The sequence below is a fragment of the Scophthalmus maximus genome, chromosome 11, assembly GCF_022379125.1.
Source record: "Scophthalmus maximus strain ysfricsl-2021 chromosome 11, ASM2237912v1, whole genome shotgun sequence".
Classification (NCBI taxonomy): Eukaryota; Metazoa; Chordata; class Actinopteri; order Pleuronectiformes; family Scophthalmidae; genus Scophthalmus; species Scophthalmus maximus.
Genome location: NC_061525.1, coordinates 1,235,220 through 1,262,783, shown reverse-complemented (window position 1 = coordinate 1,262,783; position 27,564 = coordinate 1,235,220). Strand labels below are relative to the sequence as shown.

The 27,564-nt window shown below is 44.6% G+C and overlaps 2 protein-coding genes across 6 annotated transcripts; one reads left to right on the top strand and one right to left on the bottom strand.

Moving 5' to 3' along the window:
* Positions 1–73: 73 nt before the first annotated feature.
* Positions 74–11,968, top strand: si:dkey-23a23.2. 5 transcript variants are annotated; one of them, XR_004789900.2, is made up of 15 exons: positions 74–208; positions 783–804; positions 922–1,050; positions 2,978–3,406; positions 3,505–3,634; positions 5,096–5,403; positions 5,489–5,696; positions 5,840–5,956; positions 6,103–6,239; positions 8,633–8,830; positions 8,942–9,177; positions 9,260–9,478; positions 9,591–10,015; positions 11,237–11,400; positions 11,508–11,968. XR_004789900.2 is itself a non-coding variant. In XM_035623456.2 (15 exons), the coding sequence occupies exons 5-14, from the start codon at positions 3,060–3,062 to the stop codon at positions 9,998–10,000; spliced, it is 2,310 nt and encodes a 769-aa protein (XP_035479349.2). In that variant the 5' UTR covers positions 74–208; positions 783–804; positions 922–1,050; positions 1,209–1,345; positions 2,978–3,059; the 3' UTR covers positions 10,001–10,015; positions 11,237–11,968. The 5 variants fall into 5 exon arrangements, 2 of the variants coding, with proteins under 2 accessions (XP_035479349.2, XP_035479348.2); XR_004789899.2 differs by having other exon boundaries at positions 11,473–11,968; XR_004789898.2 differs by adding an exon at positions 10,109–10,203 and having other exon boundaries at positions 11,237–11,968.
* Positions 11,969–21,156: 9,188 nt separating this feature from the next.
* On the bottom strand, positions 21,157–26,642 carry LOC118299851. Its single transcript, XM_047335778.1, has 9 exons — positions 26,287–26,642; positions 25,586–26,184; positions 25,152–25,479; positions 24,145–24,949; positions 23,841–24,050; positions 23,427–23,722; positions 23,037–23,198; positions 22,773–22,943; positions 21,157–22,684 (listed from the first exon to the last, which is right to left on the bottom strand). Exons 1-9 carry the CDS (start codon positions 26,503–26,505, stop codon positions 21,578–21,580), a joined length of 3,897 nt encoding a protein of 1,298 aa, XP_047191734.1. The 5' UTR covers positions 26,506–26,642; the 3' UTR covers positions 21,157–21,577.
* Between the last annotated feature and the right edge of the window lie 922 nt (positions 26,643–27,564).

Below are 27,564 nucleotides of genomic sequence, written 5' to 3'. Positions count from 1 at the left end.
ATGATCAAAGGCATACACGCTCCTGTGATATATAACTCACCCACTCCTGAGATCAAAGGATCTTCTCGTATACAATAGACAATAGAATATTGTTAACAAGTGCTAACAACATTATCAAAAAACAGACAGAGTCTATTAGTTCTGTCTGTGTATGTGTGTGTGGCAGTGGGCAAGTTCCTTGCTGAGCTGCACACCGTTTCCTGATCAGGTTTGTTATCTTCTGCATTAAAGTCTTTTAGGACTGCAACTAAGGATTATTTTCATAATTGATTAATCGATTAGTTGTTAGGTCCATAAAATGTCATAAAATCGTAAACAAATCTCCTCCGGGTTTTTCAAACCCTAAGATGATGTTTTGTTTTTGGCCACACCAAAGATATTGCTTTTACTATCATAGAGGAGCAAAGAAGGCAGAAAATATTTAATTAAATATCCATTTAGTAGCTGAAAACATAGAATTTGACTTCCCCCCCTAAAAATTACTTTAACCGATTCATCAATTATGAAAATAGTTGGCGATTAATTTAGTAGTCACTTATTACTTATTGATTAATTGATTAACTGTTGCAGCTGTAAAAGTTGAGACTGGCTAGGTGATTTGATTTCACAATAGGTGGGCTTAGTCCACCCACACGGCCATAAACTGGCATAAATACAGGAGCCTTCAACTTTTTCAACCACACCTGTTGTTTAACGGACAATATCGTGTTCTCACATCACTACATCTGATTTTGTGCTACTGTTTTACCTCATTGTTTTAACTGTTTTTTTATTTTTCACAGTGGCTAAAAAATCTAAGAAGAGGTGAGACATTTATTCATTCACTGTGTGGGAGCCAAGTTACAATTCCACGTGTTCATGTTTAGGTTAAATGATTGCAGTTTCTATCTTGTTTAGTACTTGATGTGAGTCTCTCTCTAGGAGTGGAGCAGCACCTGGATCTTCCATGCAGCCGACTAGGAGGCGGGGGAGTCGGAGGAGCAGTGTAAAGGAGATAAATGTCGAACAGGAGAGGGGCATGGTTGGACTGGAAGATGCTCTTTTGCACAGGTGATGAAGCAGCTGGACATTTCTCACTGTTGGTCGAGTGCATACCACCCAGAGAGTCGGGGAGCTATTGAGCGCTCAAACTCTGAAGTCAATGCTCCGGACTTACTGCCTTGAGTTTAACAAAGACTGGGATGAGGTTGTTCATCTTCTCTTTGCAGCTCGTGAGGCGGTTCAGGAGTCCCTCGGCTTCAGTCCAGTGGGCTTGTTTTCACACATACTGTGCGAGGCCCTCTCAAACTTCTGCATGACAGTTGGCTGGGTGATAGTGAACCGAAAAATCTGATTGATTATGTTTGTAAGTTTTATTTCAAACTTCACCGTGTGTGTGAGTTGGCAAAGAAAAATCTAGCTGTGGCACAATCGAAAATGATGCCCATGTTTGATAAGGATGCTAGAGCCAGGAGTTTTACTCCTGGAGAGGAAGTATTGCTCTAACTTCCTATTCCAGGTTCTGCTCTGCAGACACGTTATAGCGGCCCTATATAGTTCAGGAAAAAGTGAACGAACAAGACTACATAGTAGCCACTCCAGACCGTAAGCGGCGAAGTAGATTCCCTCATATTAATATGCTGAAACCTTACCTGGATCGAGGGACAGTGTCACATTCTCCTGTCAGAGAGGAGAGTAGCGAGGACTTGTTGCTGTCCAGTCCTGGACCTATTGATGTGCTTTCCATGGCTAAGGAACTGTCCAGTGCTGATCCCGCAGTCATCCAGGCTGCGTCAGTTGATGCAGCTGAGGAAGTTATTGGTGCGTCACCTGCTGTTCTTCAGGGACGACTAAAAAAATCATTAGTGTTTTCCACACTTGACCAGTGTCTTTCACATTTGATTCAGTCCTAGGGTGAAGATGTGGTCAGATTAATTAAGTCCCACGTCTTTGTTTTCAGCAGTGCCGACTCAAACCAATGTGCTGCAGTATGACATTGATGTGGGGGAGTCTCCTGCAATAAAATAGCATGCATACGTGTCAAAACTGGACCGGTTGAAAGGCTACTGGCAGGTGCCGTTAACTCCTCGCTTCATATATATTTCTTCCTTTGTGACTCCTAAATCCTTTTTGCAGTATACGGTGATGCCGTTTGGCATGTGTAACACTCCCTCTACATTTCAGCATTTGGTGAACACAATCTAGTCCAGTGTACCAGACTGTGAAGCTTACTTAGATGACATTGTTGTTCACTCCACTTCCTGAGAAAGCCACATTGAGCAACTTCAAATTGTGTTTCGGAGATTGCGTGATGCAAATCTCACACTTAATCGCTCAGTGCGAGTTTGGTGGGCTAAGGTAACGTATTTGGGCCAAGTTGTGGGTCAGGGGCAAGTCAAGCCGATCGAATTGAAGGTTGAAGCCCATCATGTCCTTCCCTGCTCCAAATTCTTCTGGGAGATGGGAGATGCTCTTACAGCGCTGTCCTCCATCTAGTTCTTGATGTTCTCCAGCATGCGTTTATTTTCCCTCAGCATTCGTTTGTCATTTTAGTCCTGGACTGGAAATCTCCAGTAGTTAAGTTTTTGATTTTCTTTGATTAATACAGGGGTGTTTATGTAGATAGTTAGGGGCATTGAGCTGAGTATGATGGCACACAGCATGGCTGGCCCAGTCTCTTCCTCGCTCTTTGTGAGGGGCTTTGAGCTGAGTATGATTGCTGGGATCTCCAACTCGCTTTTGTCCTCCTAGATTTTATCTCTATGATGAGAATTTAATGGTTCAGAGACGAAAATAAAAATATATACTTTATTGACACCTTATTGACTCGGCGTCCTTTGTGATATGTCTTGGTCTCCGGTTGAGCTTTTGTGTATTTAGGGAGGCCGTAACAATCATAAGCCAACATATGCAATGGAAATTTAGTATTATGACAGTGTTTCCCATGTAAAGTTTAATGTGCAGAAAGCTTACATGGTCTTTTTTCTCTCTCTCACAGTGAGAAGGATCGTCACATTGTGTATTGCCTGCGGTGTGAAAAACCCCAGGACACACTGAGTACCCACCTGGCCAGGGTGTGTATGAAGAACAGCACACCTGAGGAGAGGCAGGCAGAGTTGCAGAGGGCCGAGGAGAACACCAAGAATTGGACCCGCGATCGGAGAGTCTGGGACTACGCGGAGATGTGCAAGCTGTACACAAACACAGCTTTAAGATTGATACTCCTCAAAGACCTGCGCAGGAAAGGGTTTTTTATTGCCAACGCACCCCAGGACACAGACACTGAAGTCATTGATCAATCATCAACTTCAACTCCCATCAAGCAAGTCCTCCCCCCGACCAGTGGCAGCACAGAAGAGGCTGGTGAAGGTGCTGCAGAGACATCCGACTCTGGCTCCAGTGACAAAGCCAACCCAACTTGGCAAAAGTAAGTTTATCACCTCATTAAACACGTGTTCAATCAATGATGTTTGGTCGTGAACATCTGTAAGTTCCTGTGAACCATTTGTATCTGTATTTTCTCAGGCCTACTATACTGCGAATGAAAATGAAGAAGATGGGCTTGTATGCAAAGTTCCCACCTGAAACGGCACTACTGGCACAGTTTAAGGACTACCTGAAAAACACTCTTCTGGTCACAAAATGCCAACAGGAGGTAAAATCGTACCACATAATTGTGCTCTCTTTGCTGCTCTTTGCAGCCTGTTGTAACGGTTATGCAGGAAGCAGCACCCAAATGCAAGGTGCATTTAAAGTAATGATTTAATAAATAGAAAACAAAACAAATCTACAAGTTTACAAAGTAAAACGAAAACCAAAATCCAACCAAGGGTGTCCACAGATGTAGATAAGGAATAAAGGAACAGAACAGAACAATAGCCACAGGGAACAAACAGGAATCCAAAAACACCAACCGACTGGGGGGGAAATCACAGGAACCACATCACAGATACAGACTGGAGGAAAATAACAGAAGAACCAGCAGAGACAAAGGGAAGCACAGAGACTAAATAGACTAAAGGTTGGCGGGGCTAATTGAACACAGGTGAGACACATTAGGGAAAGGTGCACAGGACAGGAGACACAGGAAAAGTAAAGACTCCAGAAACAAGACAGTAAAGGAAGTGAAGCAACACAAGGAAAGGGACTTGAAAATAAAACAGGAAACTCAAGAAAACAAAACACGGGATAACAAAGGTAACTCAACCAAGGCAAAGTAACACTAAGCACTTAAAGCTGCACAAGAAATGGAAAAATAAATAAAAGTCAGAATCATGACACCTGTAGGCCTATTAACATCTCTATAGTGTGACAACAGCTCCATCAACAATTTTTACCGAGTAAAATACTTCAGGACACAGCAAACAAGTTCAACTACAAACAATATTGACAACAACAAATACCGGAAAAATTCCAAACCACAAATGAAAACAACTGCCACACTGAACCAGAAGCTAAAAACATTAGAAACAGCATAATAAATAATAATAATACATTTTATTTAATGGTGCCTTTCTTGTGCACTTGTGCATACTAGACACACACGTTTGTAGTTCATCAGTCTTATTTTTTAAGGACTGGACATAAGCCAGGACTATTGACAGTAAAGGAAGACGTTTCTTCTTGGTTAACTTTCATAGTTGCTGCCGAACACTGCCCCTCTTTTCTCTTTCCCTATATTTTCTACCAGGAGTTTTTGGAGGTCTGTACTCCGCATATCACATTCAAAAATGTCATACTCCACACTGCTTGAGAACAGATTTGCAGTTTGATCCACTGGGACATTGTATAATTGAAATCCAAGAAGAAATTCCAGAATGTATTGGATCCTGTTTGCATGAGGCTTGACAAACAGGCCGACCACGAGGTTCAGCGTAGTTGCCAGGAGTACTAGGAATTGTATCTTCATCTTCACACGGTGCAGACGAGAGAGTCATTAAATTAAAATTAATTTAAACGCTGGTGCACAATTTGTGAACATTTGTAGGTTTAAAACAAGTCAAAGGACGTAAACTATGTGAACGCCTGCTGCCGGTCGCAACAAGAGCAGTGACAGTTGGGCCTATTGGGCCTCTGTGTTATCAATTCACACTTCTTCTATCATCTTTAATCACAGGTAGACAATGTCTCCAGGATACTGAGATACATCCAGCCCACCGGCAAAGAGGTGCATTTGGACTTTCTCACCAAGAGCAAAGAGGCCATGACCTTCATTCGGGAACTAAACAGTGTGAAGATGTCACCATCCACAATCATAAATTACATAAAGAGCATGATTAGGTTCATCGAGCACCTAAAACTGGACTTGAAATTAGCTAAAAAGGACCAGGCCTTCCACAACAATTGCCAGAAATACATTGACATCCTCAAAACTTTGAGGAAGCCGGTTTTAAAGTCCCTCTGCACAGATACAGTCAGAAAAAGGTGAGTTGCTGATCTTCCTACTCTCTCTTAATGACAGTAATTCAAATGTCCTCCTTATTGGTGTCTGTGTATCGTATTATTCTAGGTATGACTGGTTCATTGGTGATAAACAGACTCTCCATGACTGCCAGAGGGTCCTCCGGGTGACCATGAAAGACATGCTGGGCATATATGGGAAGCTCCTTGAACGAAAACATGTAGATAAAAAGCAAAAAACGCTCTTCCGCTACTACTGTGAAGGCATCCTGATCCTGAAACATTTCCAGCGACCAGGAGCAGTGCAGGGAATGACAGTAAATACTTTTCCAACAGTGTTTCTTCAGTTGGTAGAGTATTACATGCTGTCGGTGAAAAATTTTGCATGTCCAGATTCACATAGAACAGGCCTACTTTCTTCATGTCGTTAATTCTCACCGTGTCATTCATTGCTCATCAGACATCAGAGTGGTTCAACAAGAGGCTTCACCATGGACGAGTCTGTGTCGGGGTCAGGGAACATAAAACTGCCACCATGCAGATAGCAACATTTGCCCTCACCAAGGAGGAGGCTTCTGTAAGTTCTCCAACAGGATAAAAAAAAGCTCACCATGAATCAGAATCAGTCGTACTTTGCCTCGCTGTTCCATTTTTTCACTGTTATGACCTAAAGCTCCATCAGTGATTTGTCAAGTATTAAGTTCATGATCATTATCTCCACAGTTCTTGGATCACTACTACCTAGAGATCCGCTCAGGGTATCTGAAGGACGGGGTGGATGATCGGGACAAGTTTTTCTTGTCCATCTCCGGCAGGCCGGTTTCCAGCGCCACCAACGACCTCAGACGTCTGCATGAACAGTTAGTAGAATCCCATGGTTTAACATATCAATATCTACTGTACAAAGAAAGACAACAAGTATTAAAGCTAGTGTGAAATATGTATATGAATTTATTCACAGAAATTTAATATATTATGTGTTCTTATGTATAATCAACAAAAGACAAAATAAACAAAGCTGAATGAGTTAAATATAGTAACATGAGGTGGACCCGACTTCCGTGTCAGTCTCCATGTTTGCTACATCTTGTTGAATGCGGTTGCACAAAACGGTCCAGAATACACGCAGTCCCATTAAACCTTCCGCAACGCCGGAAACGGAAATGGAATCAGCGCTGCGCCACCATAAAGTGTCCCTGTTGGTTGCTCAGTTGATTGCAGTTTGCAACTTCACCACCCTATGATGCCAGAAAATTACAAATATTAAACACTGGGGTAGGGATGCACAGATCCAACTTTTTCCAGCTCCTATAACGATCCGATACCTGGGATTTTGGTACCTGCTGATACCGAGTACCGATCCGATACCAATGTTAAATTAATAAACTGTATTCCCCACTGTGTGGAATAGACTGGGGCAATTCATGTGCACAAAGCAGCATCTGGATTGAAAAGTATTCATCGTTTGGTAAAACTAAATGTAACCACTTAACATAAATATAAATTTACTGAATCATTTATGAAATAATGCTTCAACTGCAACTTGCAACAAAATATTCTATACAGATATTAAAATTATTTATAAACGTTTTGTCCAAATCCAATATCAAATATAGCTTCTGAAGCTGAGATTTTAAAAATTCCAACATTTAGCATTTTAAACTGAGAAATATAAAAGCTAAATCACAAATCAAGTCAAGGTCAGGGATCTAAATTCTAAGTGAGCATAACGGCATGGCTCCAGACAAATAATATCTAGGAGCTATTGGCTCCTAAAGGCAAAAATCAATGTCACAACAATGTCAAATGTCCCCCTTACCTTTTCTTCCCCCTCTGTACATCTGCCTTTGTCTGCCCTGCATCCCATACTGTGCACAATGCATTCTTTGCACAGTATGTGCCATGTCCAATATGCTTCAATCTTGTTACCATAAATACATTTTTGCCTATTTGACAAATGTTTATGTTGTTTCTTGATTCTTGCACTTTTGGGTAATATATTCATGGTTGAATTCACTTATTGTAAGTTGCTTTGGACAAAGGCGACTGCTAAGTGAAATAAATGTAATATTTTTCATTTATGCATTTCTTTTTATGGCCAAAGTTATCCAACTATATGGTTAGCTTTACATCTAATCTCATCTCATCTCATCTTCAACCGCTTATCCGGGGTCGGGTCGCGGGGGCAGCAGCTTCAGTAGGCGGCCCCAAACTTCCCTTTCCCGGGCCACATTAACCAGCTCTGACTGGGGGATCCCGAGGCGTTCCCGGGCCAGTGTGGAGATATAATCTTTCCACCTAGTCCTGGGTCTACCCTGAGGTCTCTTCCCAGCTGGACGTGCCTGGAACACCTCCCAGGGGAGGCGCCCAGGGGCATCCTTACCGGATGCCCGAACCACCTCAACTGGCTCCTTTCTAAGCAAAGGAGCAGCAGCTCTACTCCGAGTTCCTCACGGATGACTGAGCTTCTCACCCTATCTCTGAGGGAGACACCAGCCACCTTTCTAAGGAAACCCATTTTGGCCGCTTGTACTCGCGATCTCGGTTAGCTTTACATGTACTTTTAAAATTAAAACTCAGTCCAACAAAATTACATCGAAATAGCCCCAATAAAACACACATGATACCACTTCAAAGCTATAAAATTAAACATGATTTGAAACCGTCACCATTACTTTAGTTCAGCGACGGAGGAGGGGGAAGAAGAAGAAGTTTAACTTCATGTGGCAGTTTCTTTGCCTTGTGTTTCCTTCCATCTCCTTGTCTGACACCAACATTCCTGCTGTCTTCCTCTGATTTCAGGCTGGTAACATTACAGCCTGAGTATGTGAAACCAAAACCAAAGCGGGTCACGCAGGGCAGGGAGATGCAGGCGCGAGGAGATGAGAGATTAGCGGCCACAAAAGAAACACATATATGTGCAAATATATGTACATATATATACATATATTTGCGTCTGGATGGTCGCCACTGTCGATTGTTTTAGTTGCCATCTGGAGCCCTTGACGTAATACGCCTCACACACAGAATTGAAGTGAATAGATTTGTTCAATGGATCGGCCCATTGTCAACGATACCCGATCTATCCATTTCGTCTATATGGGGGCCGATATCCGATACTAATATATGATCTGTGCATCCCTACACTGGGGCTTTAAATAGTCCATAAAGTAATTCAAATAGTATTATTTCCTGTATAAATGAAAGTGCTGAAATAATTCAGGGTTGATCTCAGATTTCTTCTTCATTGCAGTTACAAGTTACCCAACATCAGAAGCCAGGTGGTCAGAAGAGTTGCAGGGACAGAGGCAAATGAAAACTTTTCAGAGGAGCAGAAATCTGCAGTGGCACATTATATGGCCCACTCTACAGAGGTGGCCAAGACCCACTACAGAATGAGGACCATGGAGGGTGTCGTGGCCACCGCCAATCTCTTCAGCTGTTTGGAACGGTATGTGTCTTCACCACAATCACAACATTCAACTATTCTCTTTCTCACAGCTGTTCCCAAGGTCAGTCCAGCTTGTCAGTGTTTAACCATGAAATCATCTCCATCTTGCAGCTCTACTTCTGATGAGTCAGGGAATGAGGGGACTAGTCATAGACGGAAGAGGGCTAGAGAGACAGCTGACGAGGACGTAAAGGATTTTAGCACGTTCCTCGAGTGCTTCCCGGTGGGAGTGACTGGCCAGCCGCCCACCAAGAAGCAAAGGACAGATGCTGGGTTTCTGCCAGGCCGAGTTTTTTATGACAAGTGGAGGGTGGCACAGTACAACCAGCGGGCGGAGTACCTATTGTGTAAATGTTCCATTCATATTAGCAAACGAATAATTCACAAGTGTGGACAAAAAAATTCATTTTAATTTTCTAACATTGACAGCCCAGTATTCAAGACACCCTCCAACTGTACACAAGGTTGCAAAGATCATCGGGAAAGAGGGATGGAAAGGCAACCATCCCCGTCCTGAGGACATTGTAGCCAAGTGGAAACCAGCCAAGAGGGTTCAGATGGAGAGTGATGCGGGCATCATCAGTAGTGTCACAAAGCAGAGCTGGTTAGGCCTGGCCATCAAGGATTTTGGCGGCAGCAAAGGACAAGGTGAGTGAATATGTCTTGAGAGCAGGGTAGCATTTATTCTGCAGACAAATACTGAAATAATTAGAATCCTGTAGTGGAAAAACTCAGTAATGTCACCTTCTTTTGACCACAGGAGTTGTTTCCACCAAAGCCTTTCCCAAAGGCTCCATCATCTGCGATTACCATGGAAAGGTAATCACAGCAGTGGAAGGCATGAAACTGATGGAGTCCATGAAGGATGAGATGGGCTACCTCTTTTTCTTCAAGGCTGGTGGCCGTGACCTCTGCATTGATGCGCAGACATTTCCTTGCGAGTGCCATCCATCTGTGGAGACAATGGGCAGGAAGATCAACCATTCAAGTAAGAACTGGAATTTGAAGCCTCTTCATTGCCTAATCAACTTCCCGGAAGGAGCCAGGGATGTCATCCTCTTTCAAGCAATGAAAGACATTTCCATCCGTAAAGAGCTCTGCTTTGACTACGGAGTCAACAGGAAGTCCTTTAGGGGTGGAGGACTCAACCTCGAATGGCTGGATAACTGAACAACATCGGAGCAGGTAAGGCCTTGGGCACACTACAAAATTGTGTAAAAAAAGTCGTCAGATCGCTATACCGTTCATACTACATGACGTGCTGTCTTGTAACCGCAGGCTTTCAGTCAGCTGTTCACACTACGTGACTCATCTGCGACGGGGCTTCACACACTAAGCGATCCTTCACCAGGCGAAATGTGTCCAAAGTGCAGGTGTTTAGTTACCCTCTCAAGGCTCATGAGGAAAGCCTCCCTCCATCTTCTCTTCTTCCAGCCCGGAGCTGCCCGACTCCTGAAACGGGACATCCCCCTCCTCAGAGGAGGTGGTGTCCGAATCAGTGTCAGCCTGCTACAGCTTACTGGCCCTCTTGGAGTAGGAGGGAGTGGCGGAGGTTGAGGCAGAGGCAGAAGCGGGGTCGGAGGAGGCAGGGGCAGCCACGGCATCCTTGAAATGGCGCATCATGGCCCTGCTTTGCGACACATTTTAGGCATTAAACCCGCTGCCGTGGCCGTGTTGTGGCATATAAATGTGGCCAACTCTTTTCGGACCTCCTTGGAGTGGATGTTATTGGCCTGGAAAGAGAAGAACAGAGCAACACAAAATGATTGTTAGAGCAGACTTTTAATGGAACACAGAAACACAGAATGACTGACTTAAGAGAACTCATGTGCAGCAACACCGCCGTCCTGATGTCGGTGAGGTGGGCCTGCCCGGCAAGCCCATCTCCACCCACACATTTATAAGGATGTATTTGGTTGCTGTTTAAATTCACTAAATGTTTGTGATTTTAATGTATTTGTTAATTGTTTTTGTTTGATCAACTGTGGTTGGTTTATATCTCTTTGTCGTTTCACCATGCCTTCATTGGTAACTGACAGCATAAGGAAAAACAAATGAATGAAGCATCAGTTTGGACTCAGATTTCAACCCCAAGGGAAGTTAAACTTATAGTAAGAAATGACCCGACACATGTCAGAGGTCAGCAGAAGTGACAGCTAAACCTAATCAAGTGCTCATCCCCAGCACACTACAGACCTGCTGATTGTCTAAGTTATTCAACTGTTAGACAGGCAGTGTGTTGGTCTTTCTGCTGTATAGACAACGATATGTTGAGTCTGGTTCCACTGTACAGGAGGTGCATCTAACATACGTCTAATGGACAGTCCAGCTCCATAATCTGCTAAATGAGGCTTCCATCTTCACTGTTGTAATCTTTGTCTGGTTTCTCTTCCTTTTTTCTCACAGCCAGAAATCTGATGACCACATCACCCACTGTCTTCTGCGTGAAGAACTACGAAACCAAAAGACTACAAGGACTGCCAACATCTCAGTGACGACCCCGCTATTGCAGATTCCTCCTCCACAACATCCGGAGGATTTGTCCGTTCTTCACAGAGAAGGCGACCCAGGTATTGATGCAGGCTTTTGTCATCTCATGTCTCTTGTCATCTCACGCCTGGTATACTGCAACTCCCTCCTAGCTGGTCTGCCGATATGTGACCTCCGACCCCTGCAGCTCATCCAGAATGCAGCGGCCCGGGTGGTCTTCAACCTCCCCAAGTTCTCCCACACTACACCGGTCCTCCACACCCTGCACTGGCCTCTGGTGGTGGCTCGGATCTGATTCAAGGCACTGGTTCTTGCCTATCATGCTGCGAATGGTTCAAGCCCCTTCTACATCCAGAACATGGTCAAACTCTACACCCCAGCCCGTCCACTCCGCTCTGCTACTGCCAAACAACTTGTTACTCCCTCACTGCACCTGAACCTGGTGTGTTTAGGACTTTTTATTTTCCATATTTGACTTTCTTTTTTATTTTCCATATTTGACTTTCTTCACGGCCCTCATGTAATATAATACGTGCATCTTGGCTTGATATTCACAAGTGAATAAGACAACAAATCTAATCAAGTCCAGCTTCCCCTTGTAGAGATTCTATAACATTTGGTTTGATATTGAAAACTAAAATGAAGAACTCTTGTGATTACATGTCCACAAGAATAGATTAAAAAAATCTTCCCCTAATTTAATTATTCTCTTTAATTTCTTAGAAATTGATTGAAAGAAAAAAGCACACGTTTTATTTGACCTTCTTCAGACAACTGAAGTAATAACCCTCTTTCCTCCCACCTCTCCTCTTTCGCCCATTTCTCTCTTCACCCCAACCAGTTGAGACAGATGACTGCCCACAACTGAGTCTGGTTCTGTCAGAGATTTCTTCCTGTTAAATGGGAGTTTTTTCTCTCCAATGTGGGGTTTTCCCTGTAATATGCCTTGAGACAATGTATGTTGTGATATTGCGCTATACAAATAAAATTGAATTGATTTGAATTGAATTGGTGCCATATTTGTTTTGTACATATTTCAATGGAAAGTAAAAGAAATAAAAAATAAAACTTGAGGAAGCGACTGGATATGAAGATGTTGCAGGCTCTTGCCTTACAGAGTGGACGAGAGGTCATTTGCAAATAATTAATAAATGATATTCTTTTTCCAGCATGGCGGCTGTTTACATTTTTTCATACAATTTGGGGCGTCCCCCTGGTTACCCCATGTTTCACGTCACAGCACTATGAACTGTGGGTAATTCCCTCAGCCAAAGTCGGCATGGCTGCTGACTTAAGTGGGAATAAAGTGCTCAAACAGTCCGCGAGCGACCCCTCGTGCACTTGACGATTTGACAGTGGGACAGAACATTTCCTCAAAAGGAGGTGTTAAGGTTTTTGCACGTGATGTGGACTCTGTTCTTTACTTATCCAGCTGTTGTCTTCTCTCATTACAGATCTACCTCTTTCATTCCATGTTCTGAAAACACAACTTTTCCTTCAAAGACTTGGACAGTAAGACAATTTGTGTCGCTGTGTTGATACGAACATCGGTCAGCGGCTGGTGAGATGAATGTTTGTCTGAGAGTTAGAGGAAGGAGAGGGTTGGAATCTGCGGAGGCTGGGCGTCAGCATGATATGTAGCTGGTGTCGTTAGCATGTTGTTAGCAGCAGCTATCAAGTCTGACATCGGTCATATATTGTCATGTCAAGTTGCGGTGTTTATGCGATATGCTGACCCAGTTGGTGTCTGAATTGTGTTTGTGTCGGTTTGAGCTGCTTTGAAGTGACGAGGGGCAGAATTCTTCTTCAGGCGTAGAACCAGGGTAATTTTTAATCAATGTCCAGAGCTGAGTATGTGAATCACTGCAGCGCTGAACCAACAATCGAGCGTCAGTGACGCCTGAGATCCACATGATCCACCTGAGATCCACATGATCCACCTGGTCCACCTGAGATCCTCCGGATCCACCTGGTCCACCTGAGATCCACCTGGTCCACCTGAGATCCTCCTGATCCACCTGGTCCACCTGAGATCCACCTGATCCACCTAGTCCACCTGGTCCACCTGAAATCCTCCTGATCCACCTGGTCCACCTGAGATCCTCCTGATCCACCTGATCCACCTTAGAACCTGATCCACCTGAGATCCTCCTGATCCACCTGGTCCACCTGAGATCAACCTGATCCACCTGAGATCCACCTGGTCCTCCTGATCAACCTGGTCAACCTGGTCCACCTGAGATCCACCTGATCCACCTGATCCAACTGATCCACCTGGTCCAGCTGATTCACAGTTCGTACTGTACGTGTGACGAAGCTGCAACCTGCAACGACTCCGACTCGCCATCCTGCTTCCTGACAGCCAATCAAAGCAAAGCAGTGGAATCTGCATGAGAAACTATGCACTGACTTCAAAAAACAAACATCCAAACGTGCACGTGGCGCCGGCTCACGTGCACGAGCCTGCTCTCGTTGGACTTTGGTATATACTTTGTGAGAAAGAAAAAATAATGATTCAGCGTCTGCCTTCTTCTTCTTCTTCTACGATGGATGGACGATCGATCTGTCTCCAGATCCCAACGTCGAACGGAACCAGAACAACTGACACAAAAAACACCAAAAAAGAAACGAAAAATAAAAACAAACCAGCATATTTACATAATTATATTGAAGAAGATCAAATGTATTGCCTGTGACAACCTGTATATTAATAACTGCTCCTGTTTGTAACTGTTTCTGAACACCAGTAGCCTTTGCTGTCTGTCAGGCCCCTCTGATTATAGCTGATGTACAATAATCATACGATATAAAACTGCATGCTCTTCCATAATCGCCTAGTAAAAGCTGTTACCAAGACAACACAGGAGGAAAAAAAGAAAAAGACAAAAACCAGATTGTTCTGTTCTGTTTTGGTTCCTCTCTCTCTCTCTTCTTGTTCTGACCTCTCTCTCCCGGTATGCCTCAAACTGTCTCATCTCCTCATCCTCATCGTTCATCCTCATCGTTCATCCTCACCCTTCATCCTCATCCTCCATCCTCATCCTCCATCCTTCATCCTTCAGCCTCATCCTTCATCCTCATCCTCCATCTTCTATCCTCCATCCTCATCCTTCAGCCTCATCCTTCAACCTCCTCGTTCATCCTCATCCTCATCCTTCATCCTCCATCCTTCAGCCTCATCCTTCATCGTTCAGCCTAATCCTTCATCCTCATCCTTCATCGTCATCGTTCATTGTCATCGTTCATCCTCCATCCTTCATCCTCATAGTTCATCCTCATCCTTCATCCTCATCCTCATTCTTCATCCTCATCCTTCATCGTCATCGTTCATCCTTCATCCTCATAGTTCATCCTCATCCTTCATCATTCATCCTCATCCTCCATCCTTCATCCTCCATCCTTCATCCTTCATCCTCTTTCTAACACAGTTTTCTGCTGTGTCACTTGATGGTCAGAGATCTGATGGGTGTGTCACCATGATGCCCGCCCCAAAAAATGTGTTTTAGTCCAACTGTGTCTGAACCAGGCCCGATTAGGTCCCGATGGAGCAGGACGAGACGCATACTCCCCACATTGGCCTGGTAGCTCAGAAAAACCCCAACGACCCAAATGTCCAACATGTTTCCAAATGTATCCATGGACCCAGGACCACCAGAGTCGGGTCACATATTCTCCAGAAGGCCATCTTTGATAGTGAAAAGGTTGCATGTATTTAGCTACATTTCAAAAGGTCATGACCCTCCTGCACCGTGCCAACTACCGAACTTTCCTAGCGGAGTCCTGTTTTTCCCATGCTAGTAGAAGATTATGTTTGGTATGTTGTCTCCAAAGTGTTTTCATTTCTTCTTGTGCTGTCTTTTTTGTTTTTTTGCTTGTTTCTTTGTTTTGTTGTTGTTTTGTTTTGTCTTGTTCATTTCTGTTGTATTGTTGAAACTGCTATCCTGTCGTAGCTCCATTCCTGCCTCTGCCATTGTTTGCTTTTTGCTCTACAGATTGTTTTCCTTTGTCTCGTGCATACGAGGGCTTATGTATCGTAGTGTTGTTTTTTTGGTAACAATAATTTTGGCACAAATAAATCATATATAAAAAAAGAACTCCGCCAACTCTATTGGTGAGATTAAAAATAGGATCTGTGTGTGCACTGTAAGACTGTAATTCAGCGTTAAATGTTACTCTTAATTTTCCTTCTGTATTCACAGTCGAGTACCTCAAACAGTACCTGTTGCACCATGAGCAGGTGGAGAAAACGCCTTCTCCATGGTGAGCCGGGTGAAGAGCTTTGTATTTTACAAACAATTCAATTCAATTTTATTTGTATAGCGAGCGACAAATCACACTTTACATAGTGAGGTCAATATTACAATATTACAGAGAAAATCCAACAAACAAATCTCACAATGAGCAAACACTTGGTGACTGTGGCGAGAAAAAAACTACATTTTTAACAGGAAGAAATCTCTGACAGAACCAGACTCAGTTGTGGGCGCTCATCTGTCTTGACCAGTAGGGTTGAGGAGAGAAATGGAGTCGTTTCGTCGATCAACCTGAACGTTGGCGGTTCGATCCCAGCTTCCACCAGTCCGAATGACGATGTGTCCAATGAAGAACCTCCGCCCCTCTGCTGTCTGACCCAGGTGCAGCTCAACGGAAAGGTGGTGAAATAATAAAACAAAAACAACCCTGCAGCCCTGAAAACATTTTCATTGACAGGACTGTGCATTTGTGTGTTGCAGGTTGACAAACATAAAATGTACAAGCATTTCGGCGCTGCTCAGATGAAGAACGGTGAAAAACACAACATTGTCGGGAGGAGATTCTTGTGTTTTTCACCGTGGGAAAGGGCCTTGTTAAAAACTTGGTTGGAAGCCTCATTTAGCAGATTTTGGAGCTGGACTGTCCATTAGACGTATGTTAGATTCACCTGTACAGTGGAACCAGACTCAACATTTCGTTGTCTATACAGCAGAAAGACCAACACACTGCCTGTCTAACAGCAGAATAACTTAGACAATTAGCAGGTCTGTAGTGTGCTGGGGATGAGCACTTGATTAGGTTTAACTGTCACTTCTGCTGACCTCTGACATGTGTCGGGTCATTTCTTACTATAAGTTTAACTGCCCTTGGGGTTGAACTCGAGAGCGTTGAGTCCAAACTGATGCTTCATTCATTTGTTTTTCCTTATGCTGTCAGTCACCAATGAAGGCACGGTGAAACGACAAAGAGATATAAACCAACCACAGTGGATCCAGCACAAAACAATTAACAAAGACATTAAAATCACAAACATTTAGTGAATTTAAATAGCAACCAAATACATCCTTATAAAACTCTTTTTTCAGTTCTTTAGCCAGCTGGTACAAACACAGGACGACAAATATTTGTATCGGTTTAAAAAGGGGGCTGTTCAATACCCGCGTCTCAGAGTAAAAGATGCGCTCTAACCTATTACCACTTCACCAAGGGTGTTGGAAACAGGGAGAAAGTTGGCGACTAATGTTTACTTATCCTTCAACATTCATAGCTGTTCGCTCTCTTTTGTTTGCCCTGTGCTGATTCCTTCTTCTGGCGCCAGGTGGCAAGCATGCTACGTAGACCGGATCTCCTGGTAGCCGTGGCACCGGAGGTTAGCGACAGAGAGGATGTCTGCCCCCTGGTGAGCGGTACAGGCAAGTCATCATAATAGAGGAACCATCACACAAAACTAAAATAAAAGTAGTCTGAATGCCGCCAAGGCCAACTTGAACCCAACAGGGGTGACACACGTTTGACGGGCAACAGTCACACTCACCTTTCTTTCCATTTTCCTGCGAGGGGACACGTCCAGGGTCAAACCTCTCTTTCATTGCCAAGAAACCTCATGGACAGTTGGAGGGTGTCTCGAATACTGGGGTGTCAACATAAGAAAATTAAAATGAAAAGTTATGTCCACACCTGAATTACTAATTTGTTAATATGAATGGTTTTAATCATTTACACTTACATAGGTACTCCTCCTGCTGGTTGTACTGTGCCACCCTCCACTTGTCAAAACCCTGCCTGGCAGAAACCCAGCATCTTTCCTGTGCTTCTTGGGGGGCTGCTGGCCAGTCACTCCCACCGGCAAACACTCAAGGAACGCACTAAAATCCTCTACGTCCTCGTCAGCTGTGTCTCTAGCCCTCTTCCGTCTATGACTAGTCCCCTCATTCCCTGACTCCAGAAGTAGAGCTGCAAGATGGAGATGATTTCATGGTTAAACACTGACAAGCTGGACTGACATTGGGAGCAGCTGTGAGAAAGAGAATAGTTGAATGTTGTGTGATTGTGTTGAAGACACATACCGTTCCAAACAGCTTTAGAGGTTGGCAGTGGATCTGGACAGTTCTCCTACGAGGAGCAGCAGGACCCTCCTCACATGTCCCCATTAGCTGACTGTGGCAGTGCAGAGTGCCAAGAAACTATACATCATTATAGTACTGAACTGGTGAAAATGCCAGAGCAGAGGGACCAGCTGCTGCTTGATGTTGGAGTGCTCCGCATCAGAGTGCAAAAGCTTCTGTGCTCCTACAAGAGGAGCAGAACTTCTTCTACCTCCTCCCTTAGAGGGAAGGACCAAGAAGAGGTGAGTCTCTCTCTCTGTCTTTTTGTCTGATTGTAAGGTTTTCACTGATTTTGACAGGAACGTGTGGAGGAGGCAGGCCCGTCTTCGGGGGCTGCGAAAGTTGAAAGCGCAGAGCCCCAGAAATCATTCTCTCTGTTGAGCACCGGAAGAGGCAGGGGAAACAGGATGAGGCTCATCACCTTTCCAGCGTCGATAAGTAAGCATATGTTGATAACATGATGATTGATGTATCTCATTTCATCCATTAGACAGCAGTGTTTTCAGAGTCCATTGCTGTATGTTATGAGACCTTAAATCATGTATCGCTACAGAAGAGTACCTGCAGACGTACAAAGCCCACCATGAGGGCCTTGACCCCACAGTCAAGATGCGTGAGAATGCAATTTCGAAAGTGAGCCGGGAAAGTGAGCCGGGTGAAAACCTTTCTACTGTACATGGGCCACAATATCACCCGGCTCTCTGACTGGCTGTTTCTCAATGACCTCCCCAGAATCTGTGGGTGAGTGACAATGTCATTACAATTTTGTTTGTAGATTAAAGGATTTTATTTTATATGATTAACTTTTTTACCAACTCTTTTAACAGATGGGCCCGAAGTGTGGACGCGGGCGGAATGAAAGTGACAACGGCAAAGTTTTACCTTCAAAACGTCACACACTTCATCAAGTTCATAATGGGTATTCCGCCTTCCAACTGTCAGCTCACGAAGGTGCAGTTCCTACGAATAGAGACGGAGCTGAAGATGGGCCTGAAGTCACTGCAGTGGAGGGTAGTGGTTCACCAGATGGCCACCAAGAGAGAAAGGGTCACAAAGTTGACGCCCAGGGGGGACCTGAGAAAGTGCCTCTCGGAGGCGGCAATAGCCATCCCGAAGGTTCCTCTATTACGGCCATCAATGCGCATATTGGAGCTGTTTGTTTGGGCACAGGCCGGGGGTCTTTGCCAATATGACAGACAAGGAGGTGGAGGAGGCAAAGACCCTCGGCCAGGAGCGGGGGTACCTGCTTCACGTAAGTACTATTTCTGATACTATTAGCTTTTAAGGTTAGCCCTGATGTCTTCTGTGGTGCGTGTATATGATCCAGTCTCCCTGTACTCTCTCCTTTCTCTACGTGTCTGTGTCGTAACAGATCAAGGAGCACAAGACCAATAAAACATTTGGGGAGGCTCAAATGTTTTTGACACATGAGGAGTTCGGCTGGCTGGAGAGGTGGCTGGCAATCAAACAAAAGGTCCCTGCAAAAGAAACAAACCAATTTGTACTATTCACGAAGGGCAAGGGGCCCCTCGTAAAACCTCAATAATCATGTGCAATCAGCATTTCTGGAGAGAAATGGGGATGGCGGGGAACATCAATTTCACCCTCATCCGCTCGGCTCTGGCTACCTACATGAGTTCATATTTGATTCTAAACACAGCCCACATGCAAGTAGGTGTGAAAACTGAAAGCTTGATTGTGATTACTTAAGTTCTCTGCAATTTCTCAATGTTTTCCAGGCCACAAAGTCACAGGACCCCAAGGCACGGAAGAAGGTGTCGGACTTCATGTGCCACGACACCAAGACTGCTGACCGGTTCTACGTGGCGAAACCCCGACCACAGCGAGGCAGCTGAGGTCAGGGCCCTGGTAAGTCAGAGCCACGACCAGGGCCCGGAACGGGAGTGGGACCAGCAGCAGGAGGGGGAGGATGACGAGGAGATGGGAGGCGGTAGCAGCAGCTCAAGTGACAGTAACGCGACCCCGGTCGTGTACCAGTAGTCATGGGACTTCTCATCATCCTCCTCAGAGGAGGAACAGCAGCAGCTGGAGGAGGAGGAGGAGGAAGAAAAGAAGGAGGAGACCCCAAAGAAAAGGAGGCGGCAGCTTCCAGCCTGCCAGGTGGTCATCAGTCCATTCAAAGCCATGGTGGCCAAAAAAAACAATCAATCAAATGATCAAACAAAAAATCCGGGTGAGGAGTCTGAAATTAAAAATGAAAAAGTAATTGTAATATGTTCAAATTAAAATCAGTTCCATTCTAGGTGTGTGGGGTTATTTATTGTGTTCTTGTTAGATTGTGTGATGCTTAGATTTTAGGGATTCATTGTGTTCTGTGTTTTAATTGTTCATATTGTTGTTCAAAATAAATGGGTAAATTGTGAATACTTGTCCTGTGTATTTCTGATTGCACGAATTTTCATTTATATTACTTTCAAAACAAAAACTAACTGACAATTATACCAAGCATTTATTTATTCAATATAATACCAATGCTAACTTGCCCAGCACAGACCTCCTGAGGGGGGAAACATGTCCACTTGGTGGAAGCTGAATCCCCATCGTGAGGTATTTGAAGTGGACAACCTTTATCCACTTGACATAATTACAAAACCCTTGATTTTTGAAAGCTCATATTTTGGGGGATTCATACTCGGGGGCAGAGCTTACAGTGCACCAAGTTTGGAGTGAATTGGAGAAACTTGATTTTTTTTTTGTCTCCTTTAATGCCAATCCTGAAAATATGGCCAAAATTCAAAGTTTATCTGATCTGCTTCATATTCACAGCATCAAGTCCTTATTGGGAGAGGGTGATATGGTCAAAGGTTCAGCGGGCTAGCCCTAGTCGTTTTGGAGAGAATGGGCCTGTACAATTGACAGTGGTCTGGTTTCTCTGCAGTGGACGATGGTTGTCCACTGGCAATACCCGGCAGTCAACCCACACTTTGACAAATTTCAACAACCACTGTCCACTGTAGGGAAACCAGACCACTGTCAATTGTACAGGCTCAACACGCTTTGTTGTCCACTGGCAAGAACGTTGACTTGCCACCGTACTCCCTAACTGGGATGCAGGTCCATTGTGAGGAGTTTCTGACACCGGCAAGGGTCTTCAGAACCCTAGGGCTGAGGCCAGTCTCTCCAACTGTCTCTTCCGCTAAAGCTGGGGAACAATAGTCTGTTTGGGTGGGGGAAGAAGAGGAAAGAAGGGGAAAGAAGGGGAAGAGAGGGGGAAGAGAAAAAGGAAGAAAAAGAGAGAAAAAGAAGGGAAATGTGGCTCTCTGGCATTCTCAAAAAGCTGAGGTCCTTGTATAAGTTATTAAGTGATAATTGAAAGGTTCATAATCCTTGGTAAGAGTTGGGTTAAAAAAGCTTGTAACCACTGGGGTTTGATCCGGCAACCTTTGGATCCGTAGCTCCTTCTCAAAGTATTGAAAACAGAACAGATCATTTTTGTATAAATGTCAAAACTACTGCTGGCGAAATAAAGTGCAAATTTATTACGAAATATAAATCTCTATTCTCTCTCACACATATGCAACAAACATTTAACTTTTATGAACCAAAAACTCAGGAAATCACTATATACAATAAATATAAGGAATATACAAATAAGAAAGAGAAACATAAATAAAACTCTGCATACTTTAAAAGGCTACATACAGACAAACTTAAATATCTACTCACACGTGACTATAGCAAACAAAATTAGATCAAATATTTAAATAAAATAAATAGAATAAATAGAATAAATAAAATAAATAAATACAAATAAATACAAATATAAAACTGTCAAAAGAAAACTCTACATACTTTAGAAGGTCACTTGGAATATGATAAAAATCTAACTTTTTTTCAATCATTTAAAAACTTTTTACACTTAAAGAATGAAACAGATTTATTTTTTTTGTGCCCTCTTCCTCCTCATCTCTTCCATCCACTGGTCAAGGGACATGTTAGCATTTTGGGGACAGTAAATGTACCCATAATATTGACCATGGCCATTGTCTTTGTTCCGGGGCTGGTGGCACTGACTGCATTTATTTTTGTCTGTTGTCCGATTGTATGGCCTACGTGCAGGTGATGGGGTGGGAAGGGGGCCATGAGGGGCAATGGATTTGGCTGCAGGTACTTGTGGGGCCAAAAACACAATTGGGCCAATAGCAGGGCTGGGGTCGATGACAAAAGGGAAGCGGGCAGAGGTAGGCGGAGGTGCTGGCTGAGGAAACAACTGCCTCGGGGCTGGCAATCTCGGGCAGAGAGCCTTCGGGGCATGGAGGTGATGGGCTGGAGCAGCAGACTTCCTCTTGACCACTGCCTGTCCTGCTGTACTTGGTGGCAAGTGGTACTGATGTTGAGGGCCTGGCTGTAGGGGTGCAACAGCGGGGCGTATCTGTACGGGTGGGAGAGGGGCACGAGCTACTGGAATTGCAGGAGGCAAGTTGACCCCTTGCAGCAGAATGTTACTGTCCTGCCTCTTCAGTCGCTTATTGTGCCACTGAATGAGAGTTGTTTGATTAACATCAAACAACTGCAGAGTAGTGCCCTGCATGACTGCACCGTTAGCCAGGACCAGCTGCCTGATTTTGCTGTAGTCCCTGAGAATCAGAGTCCATCTAGTCAGAGCACATTTGCCCTGTTTTTTGGGGCTCTTATATATGCTACATAGTTTGACAAAGATGGACTCTACCAAACGACAACAATCTGGCCACTGAGCAGGGGATCCTGTTGATCCTAAGACACAGCGGGTCATACTCTCTACACCAGGCGTAAATTCAGGTTTCTTTTTGGAACACCTGAAGCGACCTGATGTGAGACGCACCTGGTGGCGTGCAGCGTATGTCACCCGCTGCTGATCATATGGCAGGAGGTTCTGCCACAGGGCTATGATAGTGCTGGCCTGCTGGTTGTTGAGCGTCTGGCCAGTTTCAGTCCTCAGCCCAACCAAGTACTCGGCTAGGCAGTCCACACGCTCCATCCCTGGGACACAACGCTCATCCACAGCCTAGTAAGAGTACATTATAGTGAGAAAAAAAACATAACAGAACCCTAACACATGTGGCATAGTATAAATTGTCACATAATAGACTCACCTGTTGCTGCTCAGGTGCTGCTGGGGTGATGGCTCGTAATCCAGCCATAGCAGTAGCTGTAGCAGCAGGGACAGTGGTTGCGAGTGTGGTTGGGAGAAGAGGACGAACAGAAGCTGAGCCAGTGGTGACAGCTGATAGGCCAGACCTGATTCTTTTTGGAACATCCAAAGGCTGGGAAACAAAAAGGATTAGAAAACAAATAAAAAATCACAATATACGACAAATTAAAAGAGATTATGACACATTATATACAAAAGCACTTACAAGCTGTTGTTGAGGTGCAGCATGAGTGATGGGAGGTGATGCCGAAGGACCAGCAGTTGCAGCAGGAGGGACAGTAGCTTGGAATCTGGTAGTAGTTGGGAGCACTACAGGAAGTCTGGAGCCGGCAGGGAGGGCTGATGGGCCGGAGGGCTCGTGAACAATCTAGAAATAAAATGGCATTAAATCAGAGTTTATCTGTTTGGATTATGCATTTATTCATTCATTTATTGAATATATGTGAAATCATTGCCCTTTATTTATGTTACTTTTTCGTTATTGCAATGTTATTAAAAATAAAGATTGCAATGAAACTTTAAGGTCAGATTACCATGAGCTAAATGTAAATTCACTGACATCATATGACAAAAAACATGTGACAAGAATAATTACCACATGTTGCTCAGTCGCTGCTGCAGCGCTACAAGATGCAGTAGGATGGAGAGAGGAGGGAGTTGGAAGGCTGGCTGAGCTGGTGGAGTCGGGTGATGGACCAGAGGACAAGTCCAGCAGCTCAATGGTGGGGTCCAGGCTGAGGCTCAAACCAGAATCCTCAAAGCTCTCAACTTCCAACTCTTCTTCAGTGCCTACATCCTCCAGCATCTGATCAGTCTCCTCCGAGTCAGGATGTACATCCTGCAGGGCCTGGCCTGTCTGGCGGTACAGGTAATCGATACCTATTAGCTCCCCTGAGACAGACAAGAGAATAGAAATAGGAAAATTGGCTTTCAGACAATGCATTAAAAAGTTTATTCTTTTTTATGCATATGAAAAATAACCTCATCACTATGAAAAGCTCAAACTCACCAGTGTAAACGGCCGGTGGCTGAAAAGAGGGGACGAGCTTCCTTCCAAGCACCTTGACACTGTGTGTGTTGACACATTGAACAAGGTCTCCTGAGTAGGTCAGCAAAGCAGGAGGCTTGACTGCCAGAGATGCGGCATGACGGTCCTGGTTCCATCTCTTAAGGCCTTCCAGAAGGTACAGCTGGAAATTCAGGCCGTTGGCACTCGTTCCTTAAGACAGAAGCAGTATGAGAAATAACTATATGATGTTTTTTGTCACTGTTTACAACATAATAATAATAAATTATATTTGTTTCATACTAACCTGGAATGAACCTGTTGAGATGCAGGTGGAAGGACTCGAGCGATGTGGACCCTCTAGCACACCTGTAATTTGGCAGGATGATGCCCTCTTTGGTGGTGGTGCCAGTCTGAGCATACAGGAGTACACCTGGTTCATCCTGGATGCACTTAACGTGCCTCCTCTGGGTTTGCCAGATGTGCTGCATTCTCTCCTGGTCCAAGAGAGGGACACCAAGAAGGTCTCTGCCCTTTTCCCCCATCAGCTCATTTAAGAGGCACTCAATCAGAACAATGGTCTGCTGCTCTCCTCTTGTCCGCCTTCTGCAGTGCCGGGCCAGTTCATCCTTGGTAATGTGCTGGTCTACCATTTTCTCAGTGATGCCAGGGACACCTTCGCGTTTCAACTGTTCCCTCTTTGCTCGCCGCACCAAGGCAACATCTTCACTGTCCCACTCAAAAATGCAGCATGACAGCTTTGCCATGAAGATGGGGTACAAAGGATGTGCATCCTTTGTACACCCCGATGCCAGTCGCCGCATGAAATGGTATATATCCAGTTTCACAACCAGGTCTGGCCATCCACCAAATCTTTGCTGCAATTTAGTCTGCCCTCTGCCCTCCAGACAACAGTCACAGTCTACATAAAGTAGCTGAGGAGGGGTCACACCAGCATTGCTGTACCTGCGGATGAGGTCAGCTACCATAATGTCCAGAGCGGGACCCTCCTGAGCAGTCAGGACACTGATGAGGATTTGGCCCACCTCGTTGCTCACAGATGTAAGCCACAAGGCGGTCCCCTTGGCAAGGCCCGACAGCTTCTTAGTGATCTGTAATCACACATAAAGGTCAGTTGGTGATTAAATAAATCGGAAATGTGTAATGCTTGTATAATAGTACTATGTTTCTTTGTTTTTAAATAAAGCATTCAATTCATATTTCACAAATGTACTTCTAATGTAATAATTGTAATGTACAGTGTATTCTACTGCATTGTAGAATACTACAGCATTCACAGTTAAAAATATGTACTTTTTTCGTGGAGTCCATTTTCAGGATACTGCCAAAGGTAGATGTTATGCTGGCCTTGATGTGTTCAAGCCTGCTCAGGATGTCTCTGCCATAAACAGCCAGCATCCACCTGTGAGATGGTATGGCTACTGGCTCAGGCGGCTCCTGGAACTGGACAGGGAGCAGGCATGGCCGGGCAGCAAAGTCCGAGCATGCACCAAGGTACCGGCAGAGTTGCTTAAGCCACTCCTCGCTGTGGTTTTCCCTCAGCTGCTTGACCAAGCGGGAGGAACTGTTACCAAGGGTCCTCTCTCTCAGAAATCTTATGACACGCATGTCACAAGCATATCTGCGTTAAACAAAGGGAAAGAGACAAACAATAAAATCAGCTCATTTGCAGTGTGTTTCAATGACAAAAAAAAAGAGACATAAAATGAATAATCTCAGTTACTCACCTTTGAGTAAGGATTATTCGGAACTCAAGCCTGTGGGCCAAGTCCAGCTGGTCCAAAATGGTTTTGCTGGTGGAAATGTAGCTGGTTTTGCAACCAACTGCGCTGCACCAGAGAGTCTCTGTTATCAACAGGTAATACCTGTCAATATCCAGAACCTGGCGGGCTCTCTTGTGGGCTCCATAGCCTGTGAGATGTTTACCACACACAGGACAGGTAAGCCTGACCTTCCAAAGGTGGTATGGCATCCACACAAGAAGCCGGTGATTGAAAAATCGCTCTGGAGTGGGGATCTGGTGATAAATCAATGCTGGCTCTGGTGGATCATACCAGAGTTTGAGGTCAGAGCGCAGCCGCTGGTGCTTCCACAAAGCTGCTGAAATCCATTTCTGATCTTGAAGAGGAATGGTCTTCAGGAGTTTAGCAGGGAGCCAGCCAGGTGCTGAACCAGCATCAGCCTCCACATTTCCGGCCAACGGAAGAGGGTCAGGAGCAGGATGGGTTGAGGGACCAGCAATAGATGGAGAAGCAACGGCAGGTGCTGAGGTCACAGGGGGGAGAGGAGCAGAGGAGGAACCAGTGGAGGTGGTAGCTGACACTTCCTGATTTGTAAATTAAAATTAAAAAAGGGTTAAATATTATCATTGTTTCCAGTTTAATAAAAGTGGGAGTGAAGACAACAAGTTAATTGAAGTGTTTCTCACAACTCTAGTAGCGGCTGATGGAACCGAGGAAGTGGAGGCCATCGAAGACACAGGAGAAGGAGGAAGAGACAGAGGGGAAACAGTCTGAACGTATCTCCTGGGACTGTGGCCAGGTGACGGGGTCCTCCTCCCTGTGGCGCATGAAACAGTGCTGGACACGGCCGAGGACAACGAAGCGCTACTTGTGGGCTGAGAGAATGAGAGCACAGTTAACAACATTATAAATAAAAAAATGTTATTACCAAAATAGTTATTACAGTAATTAAAACAAGATCATTTCAACATATATTTAACAAATGAAAACGCAAAAAACAAGGAGAGGATGCAGGACATCTTGCAAACCCAGAGGAGGCACGTTAAGTGCATCCAGGATGAACCAGGTGTACTCCTGTATGCTCAGACTGGCACCACCACCAAGGAGGGCATCGTCCTGCCACATGACAGGTGTGCTAGAGGGTCCACATCGCTCGAGTCCTTCCACCTGCATCTCAACAGGTTCATTCCAGGTTAGTATGAAACAAATATAATTTATTATTATTATGTTGTAAACAGTGACAAAAAACATCATATAGTTATTTCTCATACTGCTTCTGTCTTAAGGAACGAGTGCCAACGGCCTGAATTTCCAGCTGTACCTTCTGGAAGGCCTTAAGGGATGGAACCAGGATCGTCATGCCTCCTGCTTTGCTGAGCTCCACAGGAGACCTTGTTCACTGTGTCATAAGCTGTCACTCTCCTTACATTACCTTGTTCACATGCTTCCTAGCCAAATCGAGGTTTGGCGTTAAATTGGCCCCGTGAGACCCACCGAACCGCGGTTTCGTAAACTGATGAGAAGAAAAAATAACGCGAGGTGGATCCTTTTAAAATTAAGATATTCAAATACATTACAAATATAAGTATCAGTATCAGTGCTTCCGCATTACTTACCGATGCCAAAGTCAAAGCGGGCTTACGCACTGTCAGACCAGGTGTTGAAGAGGAGGATCCTGACACTGGTGGCGTTGAGAGTCTTGGTTGTGGTGTCGCTGAGGGAGAGGCAGGTACCGAGCTGGAGGGCTACAGGTTCCAAGAAATGACCATGAAATTTTACTATACAGAATACAACACACACCAACACATCATAATGTTTTGTATGTCATCTGATACCTTCTTTGTATGGAAGCCACAGCTGCATGTCTGTGTTCCTCCAAACAGAGACATTTGTCCCCTCCGCTGCATCGGGCATTTCTCAATCTGTAATATTGTTTGACAGTGAGCTGAGCTGCAGGATTATGG

Coding starts and splice junctions, on each gene's coding strand:
- LOC118299851 (XM_047335778.1), bottom strand. CDS start 26,505: ATGTTGTTAACTGTGCTCTCATTCTCTCAGCCCACAAGTAGCGCTTCG. Junction 24,051..24,144: donor TCTCAACAGGTTCATTCCAG/GTTAGTATGAAA, acceptor TTCTGTCTTAAG/GAACGAGTGCCAACGGCCTG. Junction 23,199..23,426: donor CAGCGACTGAGCAACATGTG/GTAATTATTCTT, acceptor TTTTATTTCTAG/ATTGTTCACGAGCCCTCCGG.
- si:dkey-23a23.2 (XM_035623455.2), top strand. CDS start 947: ATGCAGCCGACTAGGAGGCGGGGGAGTCGGAGGAGCAGTGTAAAGGAG. Junction 1,051..2,977: donor GAAGATGCTCTTTTGCACAG/GTGATGAAGCAG, acceptor TCTCTCTCACAG/TGAGAAGGATCGTCACATTG. Junction 5,957..6,102: donor TCACCAAGGAGGAGGCTTCT/GTAAGTTCTCCA, acceptor TTATCTCCACAG/TTCTTGGATCACTACTACCT.